At 41.3% G+C, this 23,026-nt stretch overlaps 1 protein-coding gene across 6 annotated transcripts in view; it reads right to left on the reverse strand.

Annotated features, from left to right (window-relative positions):
- MED12L (mediator complex subunit 12L) overlaps positions 1-23,026 on the reverse strand; it is a 361,451-nt gene that overhangs the window by 301,418 nt on the left and 37,007 nt on the right. For 4 of the 6 annotated variants that reach the window (XM_049867828.1, XM_049867831.1, XM_049867829.1 and 1 more), the window contains exons 3-5: positions 17,222-17,326; positions 3,354-3,545; positions 1,823-1,855 (exon numbers count right to left, since the gene is read on the reverse strand). In XM_049867828.1, the coding sequence (XP_049723785.1) occupies positions 1,823-1,855; positions 3,354-3,545; positions 17,222-17,326 (330 nt within the window). The remainder of the gene's footprint in view (positions 1-1,822; positions 1,856-3,353; positions 3,546-17,221; positions 17,327-23,026) is intronic. The other 2 variants (XM_049867832.1, XM_049867830.1) reach the window with 1 other exon arrangement.

The following is a 23,026-nucleotide window of genomic DNA, read 5'->3' on the forward strand; positions in this document are numbered from 1 at the left end:
TCACACGGTGGATTTAACACTACATGTTACAATCTGACTACTCACATACTTGATAGAGAGTATTATCCTAGAATGTTAACTTTTTTTTTCTTTTTTTTTTTTGTGCATGGCTCCTAAAGGCAAGCTGACTATTCTACCTGGGTTTTACCAAAGGCACTTCCAGCTGTTCCAGAGCAGAAGGGAAAGCTGCCTAGGTTTGACACTGGGATACAGTAGGCCCACATAATGTATCTTATGGCAATTTAAGGGGCCTTTGATGGTGTCCAGGTCCTATGTTGGCACTGACTTTAGAACATGACCCCATGACAGCGGCACCACACTGCACAAATGTAACTAAAAGGGAGATGAAAGTCACACAAACCAAAGCTTACAGGGCTTCCTCTCTGCAGACCACAGTCACAGGTTTTAACAAGGGAATTTCTTGAAATTTTAGTTTACAAGGCACATCTTTCATGGAGTACAAGGCTCTGAGTTTAAGCCAGAGGCAGGGAAAGCATAGTCTTAAATATTCAGTCCAAGACAGGAGCCACTGCTCTTCACCAGAACATACAGTATTGTATCAGTGGGTTAAGTTTTAGCTGTTAAGCTCAGCTTGCCTCCCGTTCAGATATACCAAAAGGTTACAAGATCAAAGCCTAAAAAATAGTCAAGTGCAAAATGAAGTTAGCGTCCCCAAAGAATCATTAGAAATGGTATCTTTCCTAGATGGCTAAAGGATTTCTTTTGAACAACAACCGATGGAACAGGGTGGTGGGGAACATCTGAACATATGAAATGTTTAGATGAAATAGCAAACAGAAGTAAGCCACAGAGCTTCCATTAACAGCACAAGGGTAAGCTTTGAGCTCTCTGTCCCAACCCTAAGAGAACTGGCTGACTTAAACCAAGGACTTTAAAGTTCAGAAGAACAGCATATGTGAAGGAAGCTAATTAAGGAAGAAGACATGTATCAACGGCTTTGTCCAATACATCGTTTTGGCCAACTCAGGGAGGGAAAAACGTCTACATGGACTCAAGTATGACTTGCTCACAGTAATGGACTGCATTTTCAGTAAAGAAACCACCTGACTTTAACTTGCAGCTGAGTCTATGCAATCACTTGGCAGCTGTTTGGTTTCTAAATCAAGCCAAAGCTGCCTCTAAGTCCCAGAAGAAAACTAAGACACCTAGCATGTGCAGGTTTTCCATCCACAAAAGGGTTGCCCTCAGATCACTTTTCCCTGCGAGGCATGTTACCGTCAGCATACTGTTTGCTACCTAGTGGTAGAGGCAAACGGACATCCCACAGATCAAAGTCATGTGAAGTGTGAATTGTTCAGAGGTAGGAGGATATCCCCAGAGACCAGTCTCTTTTGCCAAATACAGCTATGACCACGATTGAATTAAAAGGTCCTTTATGGGCTATTGTTGACCTCTCTCTAGCTAAATACTTGGAGCCATGTGGAGCTTTATTGTCAGAGAAAACCAGGTCAAGAAACTTGATCCATTCCATACAGCAAACTATTTTGAACTCTAGATCAGAGCTAGGAGATGACTCAGGACCTCAGCAGGAAAGCCAAGGTTTTCTGACTTAAGCCATCTCACAGATGAATACAAGAAATTAAAGAAGAACCATTTGAACTTTTTAATATGAAGATCATGCAGAGATCACAATCTTCTACGCAACGCTGAAAGAGCTTCTGCCATCTCAAGAGGATGACAGGCTCAGGAGAGAGGAGAAGGAACTCTAGAAATGGCCAAGAAAGGGATACTTCAGGCTACAGTCAATGGTTTTATAAAGGAAACATCTTTAATGTCACAAAGAGGCAACATCAGGGCTTACCTGAGGAACACCTGACTTGGCCAGAGGCAGCTCCTAATAAAGAGAGAAGAACAATAGCTAATAGACTGCAACATAATTTGTCTCCCTCCTAAAGATGAGAGACCACCATACCCCTAAAGTAAGCCCATCAATTCCTCACCAGTATTCACTTTGAGAAAACATCACAAAAAAAAATATACTCTAAAGACTTATTAAAAAAAAAAAGGGTAACCTAAAAAGAAAGATATCTGGCTGACTACATGGGAGCGGCAGACACAAACCAACATGGAGGATATGAATGGGTTGGTAGAAAGCCATCCAGTCATGAAGTATGCCCTTGACTTACATGGCCCTTAGATAAAATTCATGGGCCACCACGGGCCACAAAGTAAATATTCACCAGTGGAAAGGAAATGGTTAAGTGGCTCAGCCTGTGTTGCTACAGTGGGGCCAACAGCATAGTGAGAGGTGGTGATGCTGACCGTTGTGCTTTTCAGGAATTCCAGTTGCCTTTCACCACCGAAACCTATGAAATACAACGCTATGCCATAAGGCAAGATAAAGCCAGAGGAAGGTACAGGCACTGTTTACAGAGCTGCTTTAGAAAACATAACAAGCCAATACACAAAGGAGCTCTCCTCTAAGCTGAGCCTGCGCCAAAGTCGGTTACAAAACACTTGGTATCAGACACAGAAGACAGGCATCCCTAACTCTAAAGGGCTACAGAGGAGATGAGACCAGATCCATGGGATCACGTGAAACGTCTGCAAGAAGTCAGAGATCAAGGCTCAAGAAGGAGGTTTCTAGTTTATCTGAATTTCAAAGGACACGTTATTTTGTTTGGACGATAAGATTATTGAACTTGTGTATTATTTCTGAGGTCAGGAAAACCATCAAAGGCAGAGATTTTAAAACAACCCCCCTTCCCCAAAAAAGTTATCAACAAGCCTGGACATCTTGCTCTAAAACTTTTTCAAAGAACAAACACCCACAAAAGCAGTCTTCGTCTTGCTGAGCAGGAAGGAGACTTAGCTGAAAGCACAAGGATGATTAGTTTTAAAGGCAAGGGTCTCTCTAACACATCCTGGACTCCTTCCTGAGCTAAGAAAACTGAAAATGCAATAGAAAAAATGAAGTCTTATTGCCTCTTCTTGATTTAAAACCCTGTCTACTGCAAGTCCACATAAACTGCTTCCTGTGTGGAATTTTTAGATTTATAGATGTTCTAGGCATCCGAGGGAGAAAAGAACTGGTGATCTATTCCCATAAAGATTACAGCTTAGGAAGGAAACACTATAGGGCAGTTCTCTCCACCCTACAGGGTCACTGTGACTCAGAATCAACTAGACGGCACACAACAACAGGCACCACATCCAATCAGAACAAAGGGAAGCCAGTACACACGCGGCCAGCACCTGGGGCTGTACACCTGCCATTTAGGTTCTGCATTTTGGAGACGATTGGGGAAAAAGAAACACACATTTGAACATTATCTCAAATATCTTCCTTTTCATAAAACCACAGTTAAAACAATGCAAGGAATATTTAGTACCTTTTTTGCCAGAATTGCAAGTGGTTTGTTTCCTGCTAAGTCAGAGAACCAACTATGAATCACACTCTGAGATCGAGCAGTAACCAGCCAGTAATTATCTTTAGCGTTAACTTGCGGCTTCTTCTTTCCGGTGTCCTGGAAAGTGTTAAGCTTCAGTTTCTCAGCTAATATGCTGCTGAAATAAGCTCCAATCTATGGAAACAAGAGGGGAGAAAAAAAGAAAACGTTTAAAGACAATAAGCCAAGTATCTTAATATTTTATCTTTCTGATTTTAATTGAAATTTTTTCATACAGCCCCTCTCAAAATAAAATGGCAACTTGAAGTCCATGAAGGCAAGAGTTGTGATTTCCTTATACTAAAAACCCACTGCCGTCGAGTCAATTCCGACTCATAGCAACCCTACAGGACAGAGCAGAACTGCCCCATAGAGTTTCCAAGCAAAGCCTGGTGGATTCGAACTGCCAACCTTTTGGTTAGCAGCCATAGCACTTAGCCACTACGCCACCAGGGTTTCCTTCCTTATACCAAGGTGATATAAAAGCTCATGACAGCTCTGTTCCACTACTAAGCAGTTCTAGGAAAAAAGAAGAGGCTTTGAAAAGCTCTGGTAAGATGAAATTAATTATGTCCTGAATAAATTTCAAGGGAACGAGTTCGGCTTTCCTCTCCGGCTGTGCTTTCTCCCTTTCCATCTTCACGCCCATTTGGAGAGAATCTTTTCCCTGAGAGGGAAAAACCTACTCATCACCCAGTGATCATTCTTTTTCTGGTTTCATCTTAACAGCACACATTTTTAGAAAGGGAACTGTATTTACAGTCAATGCCTTTTCAAGAGTCTAGAGAAATTTAATTCATTTAAATGGCAGGTGACAATAGGTTCGATTAACATAGGTACTCCACATTTTTGATCAGGCTGCCAATGTCATCAGTGCACGTGCTCAAGCAAAAGCCAGTGTTCCCTGGTCTGAAATGGGGCAAAGCAGCAGAGGGAGCTTCTGTGGATTAGTCTATCATTTCCCTATTAATCCAATTACAGACAGGGAAGGCAGGCAGAAAGGGGCAGTAGGGAAGGAACGAGAAGGACGAGAAGGAAGCAGTCTCGGAAAATTAAGAAAATCTATAAAAACCTGCTGAAGGAGGCGGAGCCAAGATGGCGGACTAGGCAGACGCTACCTCGGATCCCTCTTACAACAAAGACACGGAAAAACAAGTGAATCGATCACATACATAACAATCTACGAACCCTGAACAACAAACACAGATTTAGAGACGGACAACGAACTAATACGGGGAAGCAGCGATTGTTTCCAGAGCCTGGAGCCAGCATACCAGTCAGGTACGGCACAAGCACAGAGACCTGCTCCACCCCCCTGAACTAACCCCGGGAGGGGGACTAGCCGGTTCCACGGGCGGCGTGGGACGCAGCTGGTAGGAGAAGTCCCCGGGAGGCAGTGACTGATCTTGGAGCAGAAAGAGCAGCATCCGAGCCGGGGAACCGTCCCGCAGGGATTTGGACTGCACGCAGGTACGCCATAAACACGGAGAGTTGCTCCACCCCCTGAACTAACCCCGGGAAGGTGACCATCCGGGTCGCGCGGGCGGCGTGAGACGCAGCCGGTAGGAGAAGTCCCCGGGAGGCAGCGACTGGTATTGGAGCGGGGAGAACAGCGTTCCAGCCGGGACACTCGGTCGCGGCACAAGCACGGGGAGCTACTCCACCCATCTGAACTAACCCCGGGAGGGGGCCTACCTGGTTCACGGGGGCGGCACGGCCACGCGGCTGGAGGGACGAGAAGTCCCCGGGAGGCAGCGACTGATTTTGGAGTCGAGAGTGCACCGTCCCAGTAGGGGAGCCTTGACGCTGGGCGTGGGGCTGGAAGCGGAGGATCTGACCGTGACTCCAGCGGGCCAGACCCCCCGGGGGCAATCTCCACACAGACAGCACACATAGGCGACGCGCCCGCGGGAATCTCAGATATAATAGTCATTCCAAGCAAGACAAGCAACTCTGGCTATATTCTGAGGTGCTACTCTCCTATCTCTCTGTTCCCTCCCCCACCCTCCCCAGGCGGCTTCATTAACATCTGAATAGCCTGAGCCAGAGGGAGAACTCTGATAGGGATCTGACTGCAGTTTTTTTTTAGCGGATTTTCTGGAAAAACTAGTTTCCCAGTGATGGCTCGGAGACAACAATCCATATCAAACCACTTAAAGAAGCAGACCGTGACAGCTTCTCCAACTCCCCAAACAAAAGAATCAAAATCTTTCCCAAATGAAGATACAATTTTGGAATTATCAGATACAGAATATAAAAAACTAATTTACAGAATGCTTAATGATATCACAAATGAAATTAGGATATCTGCAGAAAAAGCCAAGGAACACACTGATAAAACTGTTGAAGAACTCAAAAAGATTATTCAAGAACATACTGGAAAAATTAATAAGTTGCAAGAATCCATAGAGAGACAACATGTAGAAACCCAAAAGATTAACAATAAAATAACAGAATTAGACAACACACTAGGAAGTCAGAGGAGCAGACTCGAGCAATTAGAATGTAGACTGGGACATCTGGAGGACCAGGGAATCAACACCAACATAGCTGAAAAAAAATCAGATAAAAGAATTAAAAAAAATGAAGAAACCCTAAGAATTATGTGGGACTCTATCAAGAAGGATAACCTGCGGGTGATTGGAGTCCCAGAACAGGGAGGGGGGACAGAAAACACAGAGAAAATAGTTGAAGAACTTCTGACAGAAAACTTCCCTGACATCATGAAAGACGAAAGGATATCTATCCAAGATGCTCATCGAACCCCATTTAAGATTGATCCAAAAAGAAAAACACCAAGACATATTATCATCAAACTCACCAAAACCAAAGATAAACAGAAAATTTTAAAAGCAGCCAGGGAGAAAAGAAAGGTTTCCTTCAAGGGAGAATCAATAAGAATATGTTCTGACTACTCAGCAGAAACCATGCAGGCAAGAAGGGAATGGGACGACATATACAGAACACTGAAGGAGAAGAACTGCCAACCAAGGATCATATATCCAGCAAAACTCTCTCTGAAATATGAAGGCGAAATTAAGATATTTACAGACAAACACAAGTTTAGAGAATTTGCAAAAACCAAACCAAAGCTACAAGAAATACTAAAGGATATTGTTTGGTCAGAGAACCAATAATATCAGATATCAGCACAACACAAGGTCACAAAACAGAACGTCCTGATATCAACTCAAATAGGGAAATCACAAAAACAAACAAATTAAGATTAATTAAAAAAAAAATACACATAACAGGGAATCATGGAAGTCAATAGGTAAAAGATCACAATAATCAAAAAGAGGGACTAAATACAGGAGGCATTGAACTGCCATATGGAGAGTGATACAAGGCGATATAGAACAATACAAGTTAGGTTTTTACTTAGAAAAATAGGGGTATATAATGAGGTAACCACAAAAAGGTATAACAATTCTATAACTCAAGACAAAAACCAAGAAAAACGTAACGACTCAACTAACATAAAGTCAAACACTATGAAAGTGAGGATCTCACAATTTACTAAGAAAAACGCCTCAGCACAAAAAAGTATGTGGAAAAATGAAATTGTCAACAACACACATAAAAAGGCATCAAAATGACAGCACTAAAAACTTATTTATCTATAATTACCCTGAATGTAAATGGACTAAATGCACCAATAAAGAGACAGAGAGTCACAGACTGGATAAAGAAACACGATCCATCTATATGCTGCCTACAAGAGACACACCTTAGACTTAGAGACACAAACAAACTAAAACTCAAAGGATGGAAAAAAGTATATCAAGCAAACAATAAGCAAAAAAGAAGAGGAGTAGCAATATTAATTTCTGACAAAATAGACTTTAGACTTAAATCCACCACAAAGGATAAAGAAGGACACTATATAATGATAAAAGGGACAATTGATCAGGAAGACATAACCATATTAAATATTTACGCACCCAATGACAGGGCTGCAAGATATATAAATCAAATTTTAACAGAACTGAAAAGCGAGATAGATACCTCCACAATTATAGTAGGAGACTTCAACACACCACTTTCGGAGAAGGACAGGACATCCAGTAAGAAGCTCAACAGAGACACGGAAGATCTAATTAGAACAATCAACCAACTTGACCTCATTGACTTATACAGAACTCTCCACCCAACTGCTGCAAAATATACTTTTTTTTCTAGCGCACATGGAACATTCTCTAGAATAGACCACATATTAGGTCATAAAACAAACCTTTGCAGAGTCCAAAACATCGAAATATTACAAAGCATCTTCTCAGACCACAAGGCAATAAAACTAGAGATCAATAACAGAAGAACGAGGGAAAAGAAATCAAATACTTGGAAAATGAACAATACCCTCCTGAAAAAAGACTGGGTTATAGAAGACATCAAGGAGGGAATAAGGAAATTCATAGAAAGCAACGAGAATGAAAATACTTCCTATCAAAACCTCTGGGACACAGCAAAAGCAGTGCTCAGAGGTCAATTTATATCAATAAATGCACACATACAAAAAGAAGAAAGAGCCAAAATCAGAGAACTGTCCCTACAACTTGAACAAATAGAAAGTGAGCAACAAAAGAATCCATCAGGCACCAGAAGAAAACAAATAATAAAAATTAGAGCTGAACTAAATGAATTAGAGAACAGAAAAACAATTGAAAGAATTAACAAAGCCAAAAGCTGGTTCTTTGAAAAAATTAACAAAATTGATAAACCATTGGCTAGACTGACTAAAGAAATACAGGAAAGGAAACAAATAACCCGAATAAGAAATGAGAAGGACCACATCACAACAGAACCAAATGAAATTAAAAGAATCATTTCAGATTATTATGAAAAATTGTACTCTAACAAATTTGAAAACCTAGAAGAAATGGATGAATTCCTTGAAAAACACTACCTACCTAAACTAACACATTCAGAAGCAGAACAACTAAATAGACCCATAACAAAAAAAGAGATTGAAACGGTAATCAAAAAACTCCCAACAAAAAAAAGTCCTGGCCCGGACGGCTTCACTGCAGAGTTCTACCAAATTTTCAGAGAAGAGTTAACACCACTACTACTAAAGGTATTCCAAAGCATAGAAAATGACGGAATACTACCCAACTCATTCTATGAAGCCACCATCTCCCTGATACCAAAACCAGGTAAAGACATTACAAAAAAAGAAAATTATAGACCTATATCCCTCATGAACATTGATGCAAAAATCCTCAACAAAATTCTAGCCAATAGAATCCAACAACACATCAAAAAAATAATTCACCCTGATCAAGTGGGATTTATACCAGGTATGCAAGGCTGGTTTAATATCAGAAAAACCATTAATGTAATCCATCACATAAATAAAACAAAAGACAAAAACCACATGATCTTATCAATTGATGCAGAAAAGGCATTTGACAAAGTCCAACACCCATTTATGATAAAAACTCTTACCAAAATAGGAATTGAAGGAAAATTCCTCAACATAATAAAGGGCATCTATGCAAAGCCAACAGCCAATATCACTCTAAATGGAGAGAACCTGAAAGCATTTCCCTTGAGAACGGGAACCAGACAAGGATGCCCTTTATCACCGCTCTTATTCAACATCGTGTTGGAAGTCTTAGCCAGGGCAATCAGGCTAGACAAAGAAATAAAAGGTATCCGGATTGGCAAGGAAGAAGTAAAGTTATCACTATTTGCAGATGACATGATTATATACACAGAAAACCCTAAGGAATCCTCCAGAAAACTACTGAAACTAATAGAAGAGTTTGGCAGAGTCTCAGGTTATAAAATAAACATACAAAAATCACTTGGATTCCTCTACATCAACAAAAAGAACACCGAAGAGGAAATAACCAAATCAATACCATTCACGGTAGCCCCCAAGAAGATAAGATACTTAGGAATAAATCTTACCAAGGATGTAAAAGACCTATACAAAGAAAACTACAAAGCTCTACTACAAGAAATTCAAAAGGACATACTTAAGTGGAAAAACATACCTTGCTCATGGATAGGAAGACTTAACATAGTAAAAATGTCTATTCTACCAAAAGCCATCTATACATTTAACGCACTTCCGATCCAAATTCCAATGTCATATTTTAAGGGGATAGAGAAACAAATCACCAATTTCATATGGAAGGGAAAGAAGCCCCGGATAAGCAAAGCACTACTGAAAAAGAAGAAGAAAGTGGGAGGCCTCACCTTACCTGACTTCAGAACCTATTATACAGCCACAGTAGTCAAAACAGCCTGGTATTGGTACAACAACAGACACATAGACCAATGGAACAGAATTGAGAACCCAGACATAGATCCATCCACGTATGAGCAGCTGATATTTGACAAAGGACCAGTGTCAATTAACTGGGGAAAAGACAGCCTTTTTAACAAATGGTGCTGGCATAACTGGATATCCATTTGCAAAAAAATGAAACAGGACCCATACCTCACACCATGCACAAAAACTAACTCCAAGTGGATCAAAGACCTAAACATAAAGACTAAAACGATAAAGATCATGGAAGAAAAAACTGGGACAACCCTAGGAGCCCTAATACATGGTATAAACAGAATACAAAACATTACCAAAAATGATGAAGAGAAACCCGATAACTGGGAGCTCCTAAAAATCAAACACCTATGCTCATCTAAAGACTTCACCAAAAGAGTAAAAAGACCACCTACAGATTGGGAAAGAATTTTCAGCTATGACATCTCCGACCAGCGCCTGATCTCTAAAATCTACATGATTCTGTCAAAACTCAACCACAAAAAGACAAACAACCCAATCAAGAAGTGGGCAAAGGATATGAACACACATTTCTCTAAAGAAGATATTCAGGCAGCCAACAGATACATGAGAAAATGCTCTCGATCATTAGCCATTAGAGAAATGCAAATTAAAACTACGATGAGATTCCATCTCACACCAGCAAGGCTGGCATTAATCCAAAAAACACAAAATAATAAATGTTGGAGAGGCTGCGGAGAGATTGGAACTCTCATACACTGCTGGTGGGAATGTAAAATGGTACAACCACTTTGGAAATCTATCTGGCGTTATCTTAAACAGTTAGAAATAGAACTACCATACAACCCAGAAATCCCACTCCTCGGAATATACCCTAGAGATACAAGAGCCTTCATACAAACAGATATATGCACACCCATGTTTATTGCAGCTCTGTTTACAATAGCAAAAAGTTGGAAGCAACCAAGGTGTCCATCAACGGATGAATGGGTAAATAAATTGTGGTATATTCACACAATGGAATACTACGCATCGATAAAGAACAGTGACGAATCTCTGAAACATTTCATAACATGGAGGAACCTGGAAGGCATTATGCTGAGCGAAATGAGTCAGAGGCAAAAGGACAAATACTGTATAAGACCACTATTATAAGATCTTGAGAAATAGTAAACCTGAGAAGAACACATACTTTTGTGGTTACGAGGGGGGGAGGGAGGGAGGGTGGGAGAGGGTTTTTTTATTGATTAATCAGTAGATAAGAACTGCTTTAGGTGAAGGGAAAGACAACACTCAATACATGGAAGGTCAGCTCAATTGGACTGGACCAAAAGCAAAGAAGTTTCCGGGATAAAATGAATGCTTCAAAGCTCAGCGGAGCAAGCGCGGGGGTCTGGGGAACATGGTTTGCGGGGACTTCTAAGTCAATTGGCAAAATAATTCTATTATGAAATCATTCTGCATCCCACTTTGAAATGTGGCGTCTGGGGTCTTAAATGCTAACAAGCAGCCATCTAAGATGCAGCAATTGGTCTCAACCCACCTGGAGCAAAGGAAAATGAAGAACACCAAGCCCACATGACAACTAAGAGCCCAAGAGACAGAAAGGGCCACATGAACCAGAGACCTACATCATCCTGAGACCAGAAGAACTAGTTGGTGCCCGGCCACAATCGATGACTGCCCTGACAGGGAGCTCAGCAGAGGACCCCTGAGGGAGCAGGAGAGCAGTGGGATGCAGACCCCAAATTCTCATATGAAGACCAAACTTAATGGTCTGACTGAGACTGGAGGAATCCCGGCGGTCATGCTCTCCAGACCTTCTGTTGACACAGGACAGGAACCATCCCCGAAGACAACTCATCAGACATGAAAGGGACTGGTCAGCGGGTGGGAGAGAGACGCTGATGAAGAGTGAGCTAATTATATCAGGTGTACACTTGAGATTGTGTTGGCAACTCTTGTCTGGAGGGGGGATGGGAGGATAGAGAGAGAGGGAAGCCGGCAAAATGGTCAAGAAAGGAGAGACTGAAAGGGCTGACTCAAGACGGGGAGAGTAAGTGGGAGTAGGGAGTGAGATGTATGTAAACTTATATGTGACAGACTGATTGGATTTGTAAACGTTCACTTGAAGCTTAATAAAAGTTATTATAAAAAAAAAAAAAAAAAAAAAAAAAAAAACCTGCTGAAATTTTCAAGACTCCTATGAAACCACCACATTTCGCACCATGGAAATTCTTTAAAAACATGACCCAGAAAGGAATTTCTAATAAACACCCCAGTAAGGCAAGCAAACCACGGCAATCATAATTAAAATACCTACCCTGGTGACGCAAAGTAAGAATTACCATCTTAGTTAATATTCATGAGTCAGTAAACAATCTGTAGGTCGGAACACAGTTGCAAGCGACGGGCCAAGTCTACCTACCTGGTGAAAAGCTGGTACTACTTTTTTTCACGTGAATTGGCATTCTCTGATCCTTGTGATTTATGCACAATAAAAAGAAGTCTGTTTGGGTGTGCTGGTGTTATAAGGTACAAAAAATCAGACTAATTAGGGAGAAAAAAAAAAGTCTGAGCTTTTTAAAAAAAAAAAAAACAACTTCATTGTCGTCGTCACTGTTTTAAACAGATCTTTGTAGAACGTCCAAACAGACTAAATTAAGGGCAAAAATTTCAGCAAAACCAGTTGTTTGTAATCAAGCAGCCAATAGCAGCCGAACGTTTAACTGTAAATTTCTCAACAGATATTTGGTCTTTGCTCCAACAACACTGAAAACCTACCTGGGTAGACTGTGTTATATTTAAAAGGTATCTTATTTGCAATTGTATATAAGCTTTTTAATTACAATAAGCAAAGGTAAAAATTTTTTAAGTCTGAGCAATCTGTTTTATAATTGTACTCTCTTCTGTGTACTTAATGACAGCAATACACCATGGTGAGGGTACATACATGTTTTAATTCCTGCTAACACATCTTGCTAACAACTGCATACTGTAAACAAAGTCAAAATTCCCAAGGAACCAAGAGAGAAGAAAACAACAAGCTTTCCAAAAAAACCCAAGCCTGTTGCCATCAAGTCGATTCCAACTCATAGTGACCCTCTAGGACAGAGTAGAACTGCCCCATAAGGTTTCCAAGAAGCACCTGGTAGATTTGAACTGCCGCCTTTTGGTTAGCAGCCGTAGTAGCTCTTAACCACTATGCTACCAGGGTTTCCAAAATGAGCGTAAGGGCTCAAAAATAAATTAAAATGTGATCATACTATTTAATTTTATTCTAAGCGCAATATATTCACATTGCTCCAAAATACATAAAATGAAAAACAGCTTCATTCCCAAGTATCCAATGCCTACCTCCAAGTGGCTACACGGATTAGTTTCTTATGTGTTCTTCCAGCGTTTCTTTACGTGAATACACATGAGCAAACACAAACAGATTATTATTTGCTTCTTCCTTGTACGTATGGAGCCCTGGTGGCGCAGTGGTTAAGAGCTATGGCGAGCTATGGCTGCTAACCAAAAGGTCGGCAGTTGGAATCCACCAGCTGCTCCTTGGAAACCCTATGGGGCAGCTCTACTCTGTCCTATAAGGTCGCTATGAATAGACTCAACGGCAACGGGTTTGGTTTGGTCTATGTATGGTTCACTAGCCACACCTGGCAAATGTCTGAGAGCTTTCCATATCACCACCTGGAGGTCCTATATTTTATTTAATCAGGCCACCGTTAATAGTCACTTGGAGTACGTGTTCACGTGTTCTAATCTTTTGCTATTACAAGTCACGTTCAAGTGAATAGCCTTTTACATGTGTTCTTTCATATACGTGCAGGTAAAGCTTTAGGGTAAATTTCCAGAATTCAGGTCACTGGATCAAAAGATGTTATGATTCTGTGATTTTAATAAGTATACCAAATTATCCTCTGTATGATTATTTATAAATTTGTACTTCCTCAAACAAGGCATGAGAGATAACATTTCATTTAAAGCTTGTTTTCATCAATTCAAAGCTATGTTGAAAATAATTCATTTGATAAGAAAATAAAGAAGAGTTTAAGGGCTACATTATAGTTCATAAACTTCACATTTAGGAAGCCAGACTTTCCTCAGAAGGCTTTTAAGCGCTGAATAAATCTCACAGGAACAGTGGTAGCAGCAGAAGGTACAACGAGTGTTACTTTCATTTATTCAGTTATTTAAATTGACATAAAACTCAATGCAACTCTGAGGACAACTTGGCAGCTCACATCCAGAGACATAAAGCATCAAATCCTCTGGCCAAGTACTACACTTCTGGGAACTTATCCTGAAGAACAAAACTGTATGTTCCACTCGGACTGCAACATCTTTATAAACAAACATGAGAAATTGCTAACAAGCTAATCATTCCATATTAGAGAGAAGTTTCAATCAACTACAGCACATAAATGATGAAATGGTTATCTGTCATTATTAATATGAATGCTTTGGCTACAAGGGAAAGTACACACAAAATAATGTGACATTTTTAAAAAGTAGAACACAAATAGTATATACACAAGCATGGCTGTAATGTAAAAAGTGTATCAAGATTGGAAAAAGATGAAACTAAAAACATGGATAACACTGCAAAGAATAGGAATTCCAGAACACTTAACTGTGCTCATGAGGAACCTTTACACAGATCAAGAGGCAGTTGTTCGGACAGAACAAGGGGATACTGATTGGTTTAAAGTCAGGAAAGGTATGCATCAGGGTTGTATCCTTTCACCATACCTACTCAATCTGTATGCTGAGCAAATAATCCAAGAAGGTGGACTATATGAAGAAGAACCGGGCATCAGGATTAGAGGAAGACTTATTAACAACCTGCGTTATGCAGATGACACAACCTTGCTTGCTGAAAGTGAAAAGGACTTGAAGCACTTACTAATGAAGATCAAAGACCACAGCCTTCAGTATGGATTACACCTCAATATAAAGAAAACAAAAATCCTCACAACTGGACCAATAAGCAACATCATGATAAACGGAGAAAAGACTGAAGTTGTCAAGGATTTCATTTTACTTGGATCCACAATCAACAGCCACAGAAGCAGCAGTAGAGAAATCAAGCTACACAATGCATTGGATAAATCTACTGCAAATGACCTCCTTAAAGTGTTGAAAAGCAAAGATATCACCTTAAAGACCAAGGTGCGCCTGACCCAAGCCATGGTATTTTCAATCTCATCATATGCATGTGAAAGCTGGACAATGAATAAGAAGATTGAAGAAGAGCAGACGCCTCTGAATTGTGGTGCTGGCGAAAAATAGTGAATATACCATGGACTGCCAAAAGAATGAACAAATCTGTCTTAGGAAGTACAACCAGAATGCTCCCTGGAAGCAAGGATGGCGAGACCGCGTCTTACATACTTTGGACATGTTGTCAGGAGGGGCCAGTCCCTGTAGAACGACATCACGCTTGGCAAAGAACAGGGTCAGTGGAACAGAGGCAGACCCTCAGTGAGGTGGACTGACAGTGGCTGCAACAATGAGCTCAAGCATAACAACAACTGTAAGGATAGCGCAGGACCGGGCAGTGTTTCGTTCTGTTGTGCATAGGGTTGCTATGAGTCAGAACCGACTCGATGGCACCTAACAACAACAACACTGTGGTAGGTTCATGGGACTATCTACAGAAAACACTTCCATATTGTTTCACATTGTTAAACCAGAAACTGAAACATTCAAATTAACTGTCAACTATACATATGTTCGTGTTACATATGTTCGTGTGCACATGTGCGCACATAGAAAAAGCTCTGGGTAACGCGTGAACCTTTAACAATGGTTCCCTTCAGAGAGGGGGAAGGAAGTGTGGGAATTCTTCTGTATATCTGATTTTTTTTTATTTGTATATATGATGTTTTGCATTTAAGAAAACTTAAAATATTTTAATATTCAAAAAATAAAAATATCTCACAAAAGATTAAATATAAAAAACTAAAATAATACAAACACAAATATCCCAATCTCTATACCTAATTGCTAATATGACCACAGAGAGATTTAACTCAAGAACTTTTTTTAATGCAACACTCTGACTCTATGTCCTTAACGGGATTTAGTCTAAGGAGGAAAAGCATTGTAGAAAAACTGTAAATTTTACATCGCAATTTTGTTGGCAGAGGAGCACTGGTAGAGTTTATTCTGAAAGTTTGTTATGTGTTTTGTAAGACAGAGGACATGAAAAAATATGTTGATATTGTTAAGAAGGAGGAGTCTCACTTTGGGAGAAGGGAGATACAAAGATGCAATAGGGAAAAGTAAGGAGGAAGCAGGTGGTATTATCCTTTTTTAAATTGTATGTTTGGTTTTTTGTATGTATGTTTCCCAGCTCTGTCCACTGACAGAACCCAGAAGTAATGATACCCCAGTAACAATGAGCACACCTAGCACCCAGATCTGGGCTGAGGCACAGGGAAGACAACGAGTCTGGAATATTCTACCGTGCCAAAAAGTGAAGAATTATTCAGAGAATGATGGGGGACATAATACAAGAACCCAGGTGCCAGGCTTAAGGAGCCCCCCACTGGCAAATGTGGGACAATATGATCAAAAAAAATAGAAAGTAACAGATGATAACATACTGAATTTAAAAAAGAATCCATGAGTCTAACGCGATACTGAAAGCAGAGGTGGGAAAGCTTTTCTTTACAAAAGAAAGCCAACTAGTAAGTATATGAAGAATGACACTTAGAAAAGCCACCATGGTGCAACCATGAGCAACATAAGCCATGCAGCAAGAATCATCAATTGATGCTAAAATCACAGACTGAATTTTGTAAGAGAACAAGATATTCTACGGTCTCAAAGTGTCACCCTGAAGAGATTACTTAGAGGAGTGGAGAGAGATGACACACACCACCTCAATCAAGTGATCAAACTTAGTCTAACCAATAATATGACGAACCAGCATGGCATGCAGCCCTGGTAGCGCAGTGATTAAGAGTCCAGCTACTCACAAAAAAGGATGGCAGTTGGAATCCATCAGCCGCTCCTTGGAAACCCTATGGGGACAATTCTACTCCGTCCTTAGGGTCGTTATAGGTTGGCATCAACTTGACAGCAATGGGTTTGGGTTTTTTGGGGGTTTTAGCATTGCATGCCTCATCCTGATAGGATGCAAAAAGAAGTACACCTATCACCTACGCAGTCTTCTTACCAAAAATGTTTAAGTTGAATCGTATCATACAGAAACAATTAGATAAAGCTAGACTACAGCTTAGAATATATGACAAATAGCTGACCTGGATCCTTCTGAAATGGCCATCATGAAAGGCAAAAAGAAAAAAGAAAAGAAATGGCAGGAGTTACCATTCTAGATTAAAAGAGACACGACAACCCAACACAGCGGATGATCCATGACTGGATCCAGGGGCAGGACAGCCATCCTCACAGGAGATTTTAGGGAAATTCAAACATAGATTGCAGTTTAAATAACACTAACTTATCAATGTTAAATACCTATCAAGGCTGTAACGTACGCACACTTTTTCACAAGCTTTCAGAGAAAGACAATTAGCATTACCTTTGACGGGTTAATTACAATATTTCTGGCTGAGCCATGTTCATCCCCAGTGAAGGCTGGCTGATTGTTGAAGCCTTGCTTTACATTCACGGCAGTAAGTTCATCCTGTTCGAGAGAAAGTACTGATTAATCAGAAGGACGTAAAAGCGTCAGCCGACTTCAGCGTGCTGCGGCCTAAGCAAGGAGTAATTCTGCTATACTCTGCAGAAGAGCACTGTTGAAGGCACACCAAGTCAACGACAGCAGAGATTGAAATTCAAAGACCCATATAACCAGGTCCCTAGACTTAACTTCCAGTTCATGGAAACTATGGGGACGTGAGGCACAGTGAAGTACCACCATGAGGAAAAAGACAAATCCAGAACAATGGAAGGCATTCTATAAGAAAGCTAGTCGGAGTTCTTCAAAAAGGTCAATGTCATGGGAAAAGGGGGGGGGGGTGCAGGACTATTTTAAATTCGAAGGTATTTTAAAAAAACATAACCGTCAAATGCCATAGAAGAACCCTGACTGGATTCTGGATTGGGGAAAAAAAGAAACAACTATAAAATACACTTTTGGAACAGTGGAAAATTTTGAATACAGATTAATCTTAGATAACTTTACAAAATTCTTATTAGTTTTCTTTGGTTGATTATTTTGGTTATGGTCATACAGGAAAACGTCCTTATTCTCAAATGCTATATCCTGAGGTGCTTCTGGGTAAAGTGTCAGGATGTCTGCCCCTTACTTTTAAAGGGTTCAGTATGCATATGTATGCATATATGTGTGTATACATACCATATAAATGTCTACAGAGATAAAGTGAATGGCTCAAAAGCGTTATGGGTATTTATTACACCATTCTTTTAACTATTCTTTAAGTTTGAAAATGTTCAATTGTTAAGCTGAAAAAAGAAAAAGATCAAAAGTCCACCCCCCGCAAAACATTAAATCATGGAGTTTTTAAGCTAGAAATGGTTTCTAGACAGCTCATAGTCTGATTCTTTCTTCCTCATCAGCCCCTATACAGACTGCTAGTTTCTGTTCAAGAAAACTGGCTCAACCAAACTTATCCAAGACCCCATAACAAGTCACACACAGGAATGAAGGATTCCTAGACATGAGCTTTATCACTATAACCACACGACCTACAACTGAAGGGAAGTTTACTGTTTCCAAAGTTCTTTCAGGTACATTTTGGCTCACCTGATCTTTACAACTCCGAGGTAGACAGTGTTGGTGTATTCTCATGCCTATTTGACAGATGAGAAGAATGAGGCTCCAGGAGCTCACTAACCTAGTACAGTTATTCAACAAAGCCAGCGCTGAAATCCTGTCTTCTATACCCTAGACTGGAGCCCTGGTGATGCCGTGGCCAAGAGCTCAGCTGCTAGCCAAAAGGCAGCAATTTGAATCCACTAGCCACTCCTTGGAAACCCTACGGGGCAGTTCTAGTCTGTCCTATAGGGTCACTGTGAGTCGGAACTGACTCAAAGGCAAGGGGTTTGGTTTACCTCCTAGACTAGGAAGAAGAATTTGCAGGACGCCATGCTATCAAAGAACAAATGCCACGTGAAAACTTGATCCAAAAATATATAGCTACAATTCCCACTCTCCTTAAAAAGATCTCCTACAGGACAGATACAAGAAAAAATAAAACTTTTCAAGGTCAGAACACATCAAAAATAACCTAAGACTTTAAAAAAAAAAAAAGGCACTTGCCCTGCTCAAATTATCACTGAGTTACGAAACTAAATCAGAGTTCCTAAAATACAGACTTGACGAAATAAGAGGGAGAGGCTTGAGCAATGAAGCGACACCACAGCAGCTCCTGACCGCCCATGCCAAGCCAAGAAATGGTCTCAGCGACAGTTGGCAAAATGGTTATCGCAGCACGAGAATGAGAATATACACTGCCTCTTCAGAAATGATTCTGCTGGCCCAAAAATGGGGGGAAAAAAATGACTGATTAAAATCACCACTATCATTCATCAGGGAACCTTAGGATAAAGCCGTAGTTTATGATACATAAGTACCTGACCGGTCTAAAAGGTCACCTTGGCCAGGAATGGAGGTCTGCTGGAGACATGCCATATAACTTTACTTAATTATGTGTGCCCTTACTAACACCTTGGCGGGCCGCTGTTTTGGTGGGCTTTCAAAAGACCCCATGTGAGAAAATGTAGCTCTGTGGTAATAAAGTCTCCTTCAAGCCTAGAAGGTCACCAAAACCGTGATCTGTGTAGAAAACGAGTTATACATGCATTATCAGAAGACATCTCAAACTGTTCCCCTATTTTCATATTTACTTATTTGAAATCTAGGGCAAAACTACAAAATGTGTGTTTTAAGTCAGAGGGGCTTTGGTCAATTTAGATAAGGGAAGTAGGACAGCAATTTTTCCATAGCCTCTGAGTCTAATAGGGACACAAACGGATCATGACAGCAGAAGAAAGAGCAAACTGAATTTCTATCTGTGATTTACCATCGGAGTATTACAAGAAATATTAATTAAGTGACAGCATCTGTTTTTACTAAAAATATGTGCTGGCTTAATCAAGAGGAAATGTGTGAGGCTTGGAGGACCAGCTAGTCCCACCTATTCCTGCTTCACTTTCTACTCTAAACTAGCACCAGCTCAGTTAGTTGCTCCTGCATGTGGCTGCTACCCACTGGCCTGGAGAGACATCTCACACCCTTATACACACCCACACCCACACCCGCACACACACACTGTCCAGAAGGAACAGAAAATACAACCATGGTGACAAGCCTATCAGCCACATCAGATTTTCTTTATAGTTAACTAGGTGATGCAGTGGTTAAGCACCGGCTGCTAGCCAAAAGGTCGGTGGTTCGAACCTATCAGCCACCCCGATGGAGAAAGATGTAGCAGTCTGCTCCCATAAAGATTACAGCCTAGAAAATCAAAATCCTACGGGGTAGTTCTACTCTGTCCTATAGGGTTGCTATGAGCCGGAATTGACTCGAGGACAACAGGTTTGTTTTCTTTTCTCTTCTTTTCTTTTAACTAGAATCCACACAGATACTGTTAGGCACCTTGAGTTCTGAGAACGTTTTAATCTGGTATCCTAAGTGTCACCTAAGACTCACGTAGAATGTGACTGCTTCTTGCCACCACCACTCCTCTCGCCAGATCAGGGTCACCACCATTTCCCACTTGGATGTGCAATGGCTCCTGACTACTGTCCTCCTGCTGCTACTCTTGCCCTGTTTTCAACAAAGCAGCCAGAGGGAGACTTTTAACACTTCAGTGAGTTCACATCACTCCTACTCTAACCCGCGATGGCCCCGCCTTTTATTCAAAGTGCAAGCCAAAGGCCCTGTAGTGACCTACAGGTCCCTGTGTCATCCTGTCCTGCTGCCCTTACTGTCCTGACCACACCTCTATCCACACCCCCCTTCACTCGCTCCACTCCAGCCATGCTGGTCTCCTATGGGTCCGCAAACAAGACACCAGCCAGTTCTGGAGACTCAGGGCCTTCGTACTATTTCCTCTTCCTGGAGTGCTCTGTCCCCTGGCACCCACATACTCGACTCCCAGACCACTAAGTCTACTCAAATTTTACATTCTCAATGAGAAACTTGATGACCCTATTTAAAACTGGAACTTACCACCTGATTCCCTTCACTGCGCGCTCCTAATCCTCCGGTAATCCACACCACTTGCCACCTAATGCACCACGTGGTTTACCTACTATGTGAACTGTCCATCTCCCCAGTGGAAGGTAAGGTCCAGGAGACCAAGGGTCTTTGTTTTATCCACTGGTGCGTGCCAAGCACATAGAGCTGGGCCTGGCTCACGGCACACGCAGCAGGCATTCAATACACATTTGTTCAAAGAGTGAATAAGTAAATGATAACCTGTTTGAACAATGAACGTGAGCATATTTTGAATCACTACTCCGTAACTTCAGGGCTCAGAATTTCATCTGTATTTATGATGAGCACTTCTTTGTCACCCAGAACAGTGGCTCCCACCCATCAAGCCCAAAATATCACCTTTTAAGAACAAGTATTTTTTAATACACTTTCTCCCAGTGTGAAATGAAATCCATAGATGATAATCTATTTGTACCCATATTTAAAGAAAAAAAATCAATATATTGCCCTAATTCTAAAATAAAAGGAAAGCAAGTCATCATAAAAGATATACTTCAAAAGTAAGGATCTTCTGTAGAAAAGTCAGGCAAACTACGCTAGCCCCTCCCCACTCAAGTCTGGTCACCATCGGCATCACTGGGGAGCTCCTCAGAAATGCAAGCTCTCAGGCCCTCCCACAATCAAAACCTACATGTCAACAAATTCCCAGGTAATCCCTGGGCACATCAAACTTTGACACATAAACCCAACCAAAAACCTACTACCTTCAAGTCGATTCCAACTCACAGCGAAGCTACGGGACGGAGAAGTTCCCCCTAGGGTTTCCAAGGCTGTAATCTTTATGGAAGCAGGCTGCCAATCTTTCTCCCATGGAGTGGCTGGTAGGTTTGAACTACCGACCTTTCAGTTAGCAGTCACGCCAATAGGGCCCCTTTGACACATGAAGAAGGCGTTAACTGAGGGAGCAGGAGAGCAGTGGGATGCAGACCCAAATTCTCATAAGACCAGACTTAATGGTCTGACTGAGACTAGGAGGACCCTGGTGGTCATGGCCCCCAGACCTTCTGTTGGCCCAGGACAGGAACCATTCCCAAAGCCAACTCTTCAGACATGGACTGGACTGGACAATGGGTTGGAGTGGGATGCTGGTGAGGAGTGAGCTTCTTGGATCAGGTGGACACTTGAGACTATGCTGGCATCTCCTGCCTGGAGGAGAGATGAGAGGGTGGAGGGGGTTAGAAGCTGGCGAAATGGACACGAGAAGAGAGAGTGGAGGGAGAGAGCAGGCTGTCTCATTATGGGGAGAGTAACTGGGAGTGTGTAGCAAGGTGTATATGGGTTTTTGTGTGAGAGACTGACTTGATTTGTAAACTTTCACTTAAAGCACAATAAATATTATTTAAAAAGAAAAAAAAGAAGAAGGTGTTAAATGTCTGTTTCTATTCCTAGTGTCGCCGTAACGTGGCCACTACAAAATGTGAGCTGATACAGGTATGTCATGCTGCCATTTCAAATACCAGGAAGAGCCTGACATGAATTTCAAAACAATGAAAAAAAAGGCTTGGGAAAGTTTCAAACCAACAAAATAAAATCCTCTCCTAGCCTAGTAAAGACACAACAGTTACATTCCTCAGAAATTTAGTTTCTATTAAATGTGTATTAAAATCATGCAAAAAAAAAAAAAAAAAGACTTCTTTAAGAAAATATGTGGTCAGATGCCCACCTGAGATGGACAAGAATTTACAGAGGCACATTTGAAAGCACATTTGATATAGAACAAAGCTCCACTGAGCCCAACTATCTGTCTGCACTTTGAGGACATCTAGCACACCTCATGCCACCCACAATCATCATGATGAGAACCAACAACTGCTCCTGGAGATTTCCGCAGAGCTCCCGCTGACCACCACAGACCTAGAGTGACAGCTCGTACTCTCTAGAGCCCTGCTTCTTTTCAAAGAGGGTTTGGAGGCTCCAGGGTTAAGAAGCACTAAGGTTCATTCTGTGAAGTCTACGTCAGAGTCCTGCTCAGAGCTGCAAGACGGAAATGACAGCGATGCTGCAATTCCAACTCAGCACAGGCAGCCCTATGGCTCGCCACTGTGGCTACTGGTGGACAGGAAGCTGACGCAAGTGGAAGGATGACTAAATGGACGTGCATGCAGGAGGGAACAGGGAGCAGTGGTCAAGAGCCCAGGG

The sequence above is a fragment of the Elephas maximus genome, chromosome 23 (assembly GCF_024166365.1).
Source record: "Elephas maximus indicus isolate mEleMax1 chromosome 23, mEleMax1 primary haplotype, whole genome shotgun sequence".
Lineage (NCBI taxonomy): Eukaryota > Metazoa > Chordata > Mammalia > Proboscidea > Elephantidae > Elephas > Elephas maximus.